This window comes from Girardinichthys multiradiatus, chromosome X (genome assembly GCF_021462225.1).
Source record: "Girardinichthys multiradiatus isolate DD_20200921_A chromosome X, DD_fGirMul_XY1, whole genome shotgun sequence".
Lineage (NCBI taxonomy): Eukaryota > Metazoa > Chordata > Actinopteri > Cyprinodontiformes > Goodeidae > Girardinichthys > Girardinichthys multiradiatus.
The window spans coordinates 39,143,920-39,154,744 of record NC_061817.1 but is presented as its reverse complement, the minus strand read 5'-3'; the positions used below and the strand labels follow the sequence as shown (position 1 = coordinate 39,154,744).

The following is a 10,825-nucleotide window of genomic DNA, read 5'->3' as shown; positions in this document are numbered from 1 at the left end:
GGAGGTTCTACAGGTTGCTGGAGCAGGTTCTACAAGCTGCTGGAGGAGGTTCTACAGGTTGCTGGAGCAGGTTCTACAAGTTGCTGGAGAAGGTTCTACAGGCTGCTGGAGGAGGTTCTACAGGCTGTTGGAGGAGGTTCTACAAGCTGCTGGAGGAGGTTCTAGAGGCTGCTGGAGAAGGTTCTACAGGTTGCTAATGAGGGTCCTACAAGTTTCTGGAGGAGGTTCTACAGGCTGCTGGAGGAGGTTCTAAAATTGAATAAAGGTGAAACCAGCAGATAGTCATTGAAGGTTAAAAATGATTGTTGGTTTTTCACCAGCAGTGACGCTTTTAAAAGCTTTTGATGACTTTAAATTCTGATGTTTACCAGATCTTATAAAACATGTTTCTGGTTCTGACTCAGTTCCAGGTTCTGCAGTCTGCATTTAGGGGGAATGCAGTAGATTTGTTAATTGGCTGCTGTATTTATTTAATAGATTTAGAGATTTAGAGAATCAGTTCAAACATTCATTACTCTGAATTTGCTCAGGAATAAATTGAAAGACAACATTATGGCGCAGAAGCACACAGCCTCCGAGGATCATGGACAAACGTCGCACAACTGCTTTCAGTTGATAAAGTCCAGCCGCCTCCCTCCAATCAGCTTCCTGCGTCAGCAACAACAGAACAAGCAGCTCTTTTTGTCTGTCACCTGTCAGAGGGAGTTAATCTGTTGGGACACCACTTCAACAGAGGAGCAAGGCCCAATGGGAAATATTTCACCCAACCAGGGACACTAATCTATTGATCTGATCAAAACCAGTAGTTCTGACACAAAGACCAGAAATAAACAAGGATTAAAACAGACAAGAGTACAATAGACTGGATGGAGCTGATGGTGATAAACTGGGTCAGACTAAGTCCACTAGCAGATGGTTCTGCTGAATTTGTATGTTTTGAAATTTAATTAGTCTCAGTAATTCATTTATTCTTATATTTCAGTAAATATCTTTAATTTCAGAACCAGACAGGGCCAAAAAGCTTCTATCTCGACATACTCGGGCCTGCGTATGACAAACCCAACCCAATCCAGTCCAATCCAATCCAGTCCAATCCAATCCAGTCCAACCCAACCCAGTCCAATCCAATCCAGTTCAATCCAATCCATTTCAACCCAACCCAGTCCAATCCAGTCTAGTCCAATCCAATCCAGTCCAACCCAACCCAGTCCAATCCAATCCAGTTCAATCCAATCCATTTCAACCCAACCCAGTCCAATCCAGTCTAGTCCAGTCCAAACATGCAGAACCGGTTTAAACAGGCTGCTAGTGAAACATTTAAAATGGTGCAATCTGAAAGTGTTGAAACATGTATGTTTTTCATTTCTTTGTGTTCTGTTGGATATTCTAATTTTCTGATCAGGACCCAATCTGCAGGTCAATAATGAGGCAGATTACTGGTTAGATGTTCACTTAAAAATATTCAAGATCTTTGAGGATTTCCTGGGTTGTGTTGTAAAAACCTTCAGTGATGCAGTAAAATTATTTTTGTTTTATTGGAATATGAAATGTTGTGAAGAGAACAGATTCTTATTCAACGTTAACATCCTGTCTGTCTGTCCGTTCTGTCTGCCTGCCAGCAGCTGGGTGTCTGTTCTGCAGATGGTTTGTTGTTCCCAATCGCTTCTGGCCAAAATGCAGCTCATCTGAAACTGGGTCGTTCTACTTCTTGAATTTACAGCATTAAAAATAATAACTAACGAGCTGAAGATCTCCAGGCAGCAGTGAGTTCATTCAGCTTCAGTGTGAGCTGCAGTTCAAACTCAACTCTCAGTCCTTCCTCTTGATTAAAAACAGCAGGTTTTAATGGGGAAATCAATATCAATATGGTGGACTGATGTCCAACATGTTAAAATGTCAAACTTTCTGTCCTCGTGTCCTCCAACTGTTTCAGCTGTCAGATCTGAACCTTAGGGTTGCAATCTGGTTTTAGGGTTCAGCTCAGGATCAGGTTTTAGGGAAAAGGCAGCAGTATGTCATTGAGCGTCTGTGCCTGACTCAGACAGGGTCCCTGAAGGCACCGCGGTCCCCTCCCTTTGGAAATCCTCCACATATGGATATGACGGCAGAGGACTCGATAACCTTCAGAGAATCAGCTGATCTGTGAGACATGCAGGAGATAGACCGAGCCCAGACTGTCGCCAAGATAACCCCTCAGATAAACAACCGATCCATCAGGAAAATGAGAAAAAATCTTCTCTTCCCAGAAAATACAACCAAAATATGTTAAGGGTGATTAAATAATCTAAAATGTACGTCTTAGAATAAAAAATAAAAAAAACATAGAAAAACGGTTAAATAACTGGAAAATCAGAGCAAATAATACCAGGAACATTTTATAAAATTTAAAAAGTAATAAAAAGAAAAAAGATGAACAAAAATGTAACAAAATGAATCTAAACACTTAAAATTTAATAATAACAACTTTCTATACAAGTACATGCAAATTATTTAATAAAATTACAGTTAGTGATCATTTAATATAAAACTGGAAAAATATACAAATGGTATGAACTGAAAAAGTTTTCACAAATAAAAATAAATCTAAATATTAAAAAGGAAAAAGAGATAAAAGAGAAAGAAACAATGGTGACTGATTAAAAAAATAAAACTATATTTTCAACATAAAATCAAGTTCTACAAGAAACATTAAGGCAAACTAAAGCTGTAATAAAACAGCATGTTTTCAAATAATAATTAATATGTATCTAAATACCGACCTGTCCAGGGTGTACCCTGCCTCTCGCCCATAAACTGCTGGAGGTAGGCACCAGCTTCCCCTCGACCCACTATGGAATAAGCGGTAGAAAATGACTGACTGACATTTAAACTCCCCTATTTAAACAAATTTCCATTGTCACTCCAGATTTGTGCAGAAAGTCAGCAGGAATGAATACAAACTAGAAAACCTATTGGGTGCCTCATGGCTACTGCCCGCTCACACACCAAACTAACATCAAAACCACCAAAGGTCTATGGAGAACCTAGAAGATAAGAAGTGCTTGGCAGATTTGGGCATCTGAGGGAAGGAGAACACAAAGATACCATCTGGAAGCCACAGACAACACAAAAAACTGGTTGGTGTTATCAGAATCAGAATCAGAATCAGCTTTATTGCCAAGTTTGTACATACAAACAAGGAATTTGACTCCGGTACACTTTGCTCTCTGGTTTTTGTTTTTGCATTACAGAATATACATATTTACAATTTACAATATACACATATCTAATAAAAAAGGTGCATTTGCAACATCTGTATGCTGCTGTTTTGTACTCTATTAAATGTTCATCAGAGAAACAGCTTGGGGGAAGAAACTGTCTCTGTGGCGGCTGGTTTTAGTGAACAGTGCTCTGTAGCGCCACCTGAAGGTAAAGCTCTGAACAGTTTATGTGCAGGGTGTGTGGGGTCTGCAGAGATTTTAGCAGCTCTTTTCTTGACCCTTGACCTGTATAAGTCCTGGATGGAGGGAAGGTCAGCTCTGATGATTCTCTCTGCAGTCCTGATTATTCGTTGCAGTCTGGACCTGTCCTGTTTTGTGGATGATCCAAACCACACTGAGATGGATGAAGACAGGACAGACTGAATGATGACAGTGTAGAAGATGACCAGCAGCTCCTGTGGAAGGTTGAACTTCTTGAGTTGTCTCAGGAAGTACAGTCTCTGCTGGACCTTCTTTCAAACAGTGTCTATGTGTGAAGACCATCTCAGGTCCTCAGAGATGGTGGTTCCTAAGAACCTGAAGTGGTCCACGGCCGATACAGTGTTGTTGAGGATGGTGAGGGGGGTGTATGGGGGTGGTGTTCTCCGAAAGTCCACCACCATTTCCACAGTCTTGAGTGGGTTGAGTTCAAGGTAGTTCTGACCCCACCAGTGTACCAGTTGATCCACCTCTTGTCAGTATGCAGTCTCATCACTGTCCTGGATCAGTCCAATGACAGTGGTGTCATCTGCAAACTTCAGGAGTTTCACGGACGAGTCCGATGAGGTGCAGTCATTTGTGTACAGAGAGAAGAGGAGTGGGGATAGAACACACCCCTGGGGGGCACCAGTACTTATTGATCTGGATCAGGAGAAGATGCTCCTCAGTCTCACCTGCTGCTGTCGATCCGTCAGGAAGTTGTTGATCCACTGACAGGTGGAGGCTGGGACGTTGAGCTGGGTGAGCTTCTGGTGGAGGATGTCTGGTATGATGGTGTTGAAGGTGGAGCTGAAGTCTACAAACAGGATCCTGGCGTACGTCCCTGGACGGTCGAGGTGTTGCAGGATGAAGTGTAGACCTAAGTTAACAGCATCATCTGCTGACCTGTTTGCTCGGTAAGCAAACTGCAGGGGGTCCAGCAGGGGGCCTGTGATGTCTTTCAGGTGCTTCAACACCAGCCGCTCAAAGGATTTCATGACCACAGACGTCAGGACTACAGGCCTGTAGTCATTTAATCCTAGGATGGTGGGTTTCTTGATAGTGGATCGTTTGAGGCAGGAGGGGACCTCACATTTCTCCAGTGACATGTTGAAGATCCTTGTGAAGATCGGAGTGAGTTGATTTGCACAGGCTTTCAGGCATGATGGGGAGACGTTATCAGGTCCTCCAGCTTTCTTTGTTTTCATGCGCTGAAAGAGCCTGTTTACATCTTCCTCAGAGATCTTTAGTGCAGGTAGAGGATCTGAAGGTGGGGGGTTGGTTACTTTATGGGAGGGATTTGTTCCTGAATGGGATGTAGAGGAGATGATTTGAGGTGTGAATGGCTTTTTGTCATGTCTGCAGTAGAAGCCATTCAGACGGTTGGCCAGGAGACGACTCTGTTCAGGATGGGTGGAGGGGCTCCTATAGGCAGTCAGGTTTCTCAGACCAGTCCATACAGCTGAAGTGTCACCAGTAGAAAGGATGTTCTTCAGCTTCTCATTGTAGCTTCTCTTAGCTGCTTTGATCTCCTTTGTTAGTTTGTTCCTGGCCTGCCTGTACCGCGCCCAATCTCCACTGCTGTGAGCTTCTTCCTTTTCCCTGCGCAGATTCTTGAGGTGTGGAGTAAACCATGGCTTGTTGTTCCCAAAGGTGTAGAAGGTCTTGGTCTGCACACACATGTCCTCACAGAAACTGATGTATGATGTCACCACATCAGTTAGTTGGTTTGAGTCAGTGGCTGAAGTTTCAAAAACAGTCCAGTCTGTGCATTCAAAGCAGGCCTGTAGCATCTGCTTTGATTCCTCAGTCCACTTCTTAACAGTGTGAACCTTGGGTTTGGAAGCTCTTAGTTTCTGTCTTTAGGTTGGGATGAGGTGGATTAGATAATGATCTGAAAAACCCAGAGCAGCCCTGGTAACAGCATGATATGAGTCCTTTAAAGCTGTGTAACAATGGTCCAGTGTGTTTTTGTCTCTGGTGGGACACTTAATATGCTGTCTGTATTTGGGGAGTTCATTTGAGAAGTTTGCTCTGTTAAAATCTCCCAGTATTATGATGAAAGAGTCCGTGTGTTTTTTCTCCAGGTCTGTAATCAGCTCAGCAAGATGTTTTTCAGCAGCAGAAGTGCAGCCATGTGGTGGAAAATATGAGCCGATTATTATAAACGAGGAAAACTCTCTCGGTGAGTAAAACGGTTTACAGATTATGGAAAATGGCTCCAGATCAGGACTACATGTTTTTCCAGCACTTTTATGTCTCTGCACCAACTTTCATTTATATAAAAGCAGATTCCGCCTCCACGCTTCTTCCCCGATAGCTCCGCGCTGCGATCCGCTCTGAACAGTTGGAAGTCCGGCATCAGCAGTTCATGTCTCAGTGAAGCAGAGAACCGCTGATCCGCGGAGGTCTGTGTTTTTACCGGTGAGGAGAAGCAGCTCGTCCATCTTGTTGTTGAGAGAGCGGACATTTGCCAGGTGGATTGATGGCAGTGGTGTTCGAAGTCCTCTTTTACGGAGCTTTACCAGCACGTTTTCCCCTTCGACGCTTTCGGCGCAGAATCCCATATAGAGCCGCAGCTCCACTCGCCAGGGGCTCGGTGAACCTCGGATCAATGAAAGATGGTGAAAAAAAACCAAGAGAGGACTTTCTGATGTTGAGAAGTTCCTCTCTACTGAATGAGACCACAGAATTGTGGCTCGAAAAACATAAAAACACACAAAATACAAAAACAAAGAAAGAGCGAAGTTCCGAGGCTGCCGTCGTCGGCGCCATCGCAGACACCTTATGGATCAAAAGGGACATATGATGCTTTTAAATCCTTCTTTTCACACTTAAATCACCCAGTTGTGGTCTATATAAAGTGGAACCTCAATGCTTGGGTCTGAACTCCTTGTTCTTGTTGCTCCACAGGTTCCTCTTTTACCTGTTCTGAGAGCAACTTGTTTTGGAGCAGTCTCTTTAAATGCTACTGCGGTACTTCACACCCTGCCCCCCTCCAGGTCAAAGAACGCTGCACTTTAATCCGTTCGGCCATTTTTGTAGTTTGATAATTATGTAGTGGTGCAGAAACAAGACAAAAACAACAAAGACAATATAAACTGTTAATGCAATAATAATATTAAATCACGCAAACGGTTCTGTCCTCCAGGAGCTAAAAGCAGCATACAGTGCTAACATCAGCAGAAGACCCGATGCTACAGCTATCAGAGCAATGGTCAGGACGTCACATCAACACAATAAATTCATGTCTAAAATAAGGTTTGTTGTTATTTTAGCGTTACTTGCAGATTAGCCCTTTGCTGTGTCCGCCGTTTCCATAGACAGAAGGAACTGACCTCTTAATCAGAAGTCTTTCAGCAAATCCTTCTAGATACTGGAGGAGGTTGATGAAGAACTCCTTCTTGAAGAGCTTCATGCAGACGAAGAAGAATTTCTCCACTGATGTGGGAACATTTACATGAAAAATGAAATTTAACCACACTTGGAAGAGGTTCTGGTGCTAAGGGACGGCGTAATGAATTGTGTGTGTTAATACACCCAACAACTAAACCGAACTTATCCTCTTTCAGCATAGGCATACTTGAGCTTAAACTACAAAACTGCAGCCAGAAATTAAAATGGCGGATATGCAAAATTGATCAGCCGGAAGTCCCTGACCTTGTTTAGCTGTTCAGCAGCAAATACTGTGACGTAACAGTTGGGAAAAAAGTAATAGATGATAGATAAAAACTGAACTGACTGAAAAGTAAGACCCAAATAGAATATAAAGATATCTACACAGCACCTGGAGAGACTCTTATGTACCCTGTTACATGTTCTGGTGACCAATGGGTCATTTTCAGGTGGTTACTGCAAACTACCACAGGTGTTGCTAAACCAAAGGACATTGCTTAGCTGCCCTCATTGATGCTGTTTTCATAACATAGCAATAAAGTGTAAGCAGACTGATTCTCTGTCTGTAATAATATTGTGTATAGAAGTTATTACTTACAGAGGTTAGTCAGCCACATTTGTGTTGTTTCATGTCAGCAGCAGCAATGACCATTACTGTGTCCCTTATTAATTCTGAAATAAAGTAATTTATCTGATGTTAGTTGTTGGATTGTCAGCTGACAAGAGTACAAAAGCCCCAAAAACCCAAAAAAACTGAACTGCTTGTAAATGCAAACATCCAGCTAATTGTGTTAGGAAAGGCTGGTCGTCTGAGGTGAAGGAGCCTTTTAATCAGGGAGATCAGGTGACGACAACTTTGCACAATGACTTAGGCAAAGCAGTTATTTTTGTATAGCATCACTCATGAGCTATATCAGTGTCTGTACCAGATTGATAAAGGAAATGATGAAATATTATTTGACCGTTGTGGGAAATCTGTATTAAAAAGTAGAGTTGTCCTTCCTGATTTAAAGGAGCCAGCTTTTTCTGGACAACTCAGGTTTCAGAGAGTTTTTTCCAGAGCTTTAAACCACTCACAGGTGACGTCACAGTCCGCACAGAACAAGCAAGAATTCTGTGGTGCCCAGGCAGAATCATTCGCGCCCTGGATTAGTGAGCAGAGATCTCTGATGACCTGATGGGTTTACACCTGAAAAAACCTAAAATGTATTGAGGTTCAAGAGCATTCAGGCTTTTATAGACCAGAAACAACATTTCAATCAGGGAGCAAATACAGTGATTAAATATCTTATCCAGTTTCCTAGTACTGGTCAGGACTCTGGCTGGTCTGTAGCTTTCCTGTCATGTTCTGATCTCTAACGTTACAAGATTTTGGCAGTTCATGTCATTATTTTAGAGTTTTATCCTTCCTGACATAATCAATTTTAAATGGATCCACTGTGTTCTAAACCTAGCCTTAGCACGTATGTCCACATGTGACCCGGTTCTGCATACCCTACACAGGGCCGCTTATAATGGCTGAGGTTTTGTCTGTAAACACCTCATACCTTAATAAATGTTTAATCAGATCTGCACCACCTGATGGGGGCGCTGCTACAGGCACTGTGCCCCTGCTGGACCCAAAACCGGTTCCTTCAGAACATATACACAGCCCACTACCTCAGTAAGGGTTCTGCACCAACACAGCCACCTTGGAGACACAACAACATGGACCAGTACGCAGCTCAGAGGAGACCACAGGGAGGGGAATGTCAGGGGCTTTCAGGGGGCCACAGTGTCAGGGGCCCGGAGCTTCTGCCTGATAGACTTTCAACACAACAGTAAAAACAACCCGAACGACTACAGAGATACAAGAAGATCCTGAGCTGAACCCCCAAAACGTTTCTGTCTGAATCAGAAGAAGTTTAAACATCTGTAATGGAATGGGATCTGATTGAGTCCAGCATTTAGACAGAGCCAGACTCAGTGTGTTAGCAGAAAGTAGGTGAGCTGAGACTTTAACTGTATGAGCTTTTGTGCTGCACTGACTCTGCTCGGTTCCTGCAGTAACGGTGGCTCTGACTAATATCTGAACATGATTACATAACAGCAGAAGCTCAGAAACACTTCTGCTGTTTTCTCTTAATCCAACCATCAGAGGAGGAGGAGGAGGAGGCAGGGAGGAAGATCATCTCTTCAACATACTGTATGAAGATCCTTAAACTTTACAATTAACCTTCCACACTTCCTGTTTCTGTTTAACACATGGTTCTGTCTTCAGAAATGAAACTGTTGATGTGTTTTTATTTCTTCTATTAATTAATTTTCTTTCAGTTAAAAAAACCAATAAAAGTAGTCAGCTGACATCATGACATCATCATCAAGATTAAGTCCTTCACCACAGTGTTTTCTGAGCGCAAAGATTCATGCACCTACAGTGAAAACATCTTCTGCTCGTCTTCTTTGCTAAACATCTCAAGCTCAGCCAGATTGGATGGAGAGCATCTGTGGACTAGGCCATTCTACCACATGAATCTGCTTTGATCTAAACCATCCATTGTATCTCAGTCAACAGATTTGCCCACCTGAGCTGTGGATCTCTGCAGCTCCTTCAGAGTTACCATGGGCCTCTTGGCTGGTTCTCTGAAAAATGCTCTTCCTGCCCAGCCTTCAGTTTAGGTGGACGTCCATGTCTTGGTAGGTCTGTATTTGGTCCATCCTCCCTCCATGTTCAGATGAAGGATTGAACAGAGCTCCAGGTGGGTTTATGGGCACATTGACATGACTGACACGACTGAGTGAGCAGCTCTCCCGTGTCGGAGCTGGGCGCAGAGAGGTAGGAGTATGATGAGGACAGAGAGGGAGGAGAGGAAGATGCTCCAGGAATGTACCTGCTGCTGCTGACCCTGGTGAACCCAACATGTTTAAAGACCAATCAGCGATAATCAGTCATGGACTCTGTCCTCTGATTCAAGGTTTTCTTCTTGGCACGTATTCAAATTTCCGCCACTTTAAAACTGGCATAATTCACTCTGAGGGTGAATGAACATCTTGGTTTTATCATTTATTTAATTTGTTCTCTACAGTGAAGGTTCTGATCCGACCCATTATTATTATTTTCCTTCCTCTTATCCAGCCTCTCCTGTGTTCCTTTAAGGTGGTCTGGATCTGGATTTTAGGTGTTTTTTCACTCTGTATCGATGCTGCCAAACATCAGCTTCCATCTGGTATCCCTGTTGGGAATTTTTACCGTGATGACGGATGAAAGAAGAGGAAAGAAGAATCTGCTGCGTGATGTAAGAACCACCCGTTGCCATGGTGATTCCCTCCTAGTTTCTAAAGCCCAGAGAACTTAAACCTCAAACAAACAAATACATCGAATGAAATAAATTCATGATCCATGAGCATCAGAACCTTCTGGTGATCTACAGTTTTATGGGTCTGCAGTGTTTCCTGCAGGAGATCTGTCAGGTTAAACAGAAACTCCAGGTCCAGTTTCTCCAGAACCATCCAGAGCTGAAATCTACTGGGAGTGAATGGGAGTGTGGGCGTGTCTCTCTGCACTCTGGCCTCTGATTGGTCAGAAAACTGATGGTGGGAAATTCTGGAAAAGTGCTCAAACTTAAACTGTGATTGTGGAAAAACTGGAAAATGGATTAAAATGTTAACCGGGTCAGGTAAAGTCCAACTTTCTGTGACCCAGTTAACTTTGAGTGACTGTTCTGATGGAACAGATGGATGAGATATGGAGGTCCAAACAGGACTGGTAATTGCTGTTGCAACCTAAATGCTGTTATTGTTCTTTAAAAAATATTTTTACATTCTTTGTAAATTTTCTGAAGATGTTCTGAAGAACATTCAAACTAATAAAGTCAATCATCAAAATAAAATGTTTCCTGTAACATTTTCAAAGTGAAAAATGTTTCTGTTTCTTTGCGAAATAATCTGCTGCATAAACTACAGTTTTGTAAAAGTGTATCATCTCTTGGCAGATTTATTAAAATAATAATACA

General features: G+C 42.7%; 1 protein-coding gene across 1 annotated transcript in view; it reads right to left on the bottom strand.

Moving 5' to 3' along the window:
• The window catches only part of LOC124862501 (syntaxin-4-like), a 52,326-nt gene that overhangs the window by 36,903 nt on the left and 4,598 nt on the right, over window positions 1–10,825 (bottom strand). The window contains exons 2-3 of the mRNA XM_047356455.1: window positions 9,603–9,718; window positions 6,776–6,878 (exon numbers count right to left, since the gene is read on the bottom strand). Of these exons, the coding sequence (XP_047212411.1) occupies window positions 6,776–6,878; window positions 9,603–9,718 (219 nt within the window). The remainder of the gene's footprint in view (window positions 1–6,775; window positions 6,879–9,602; window positions 9,719–10,825) is intronic.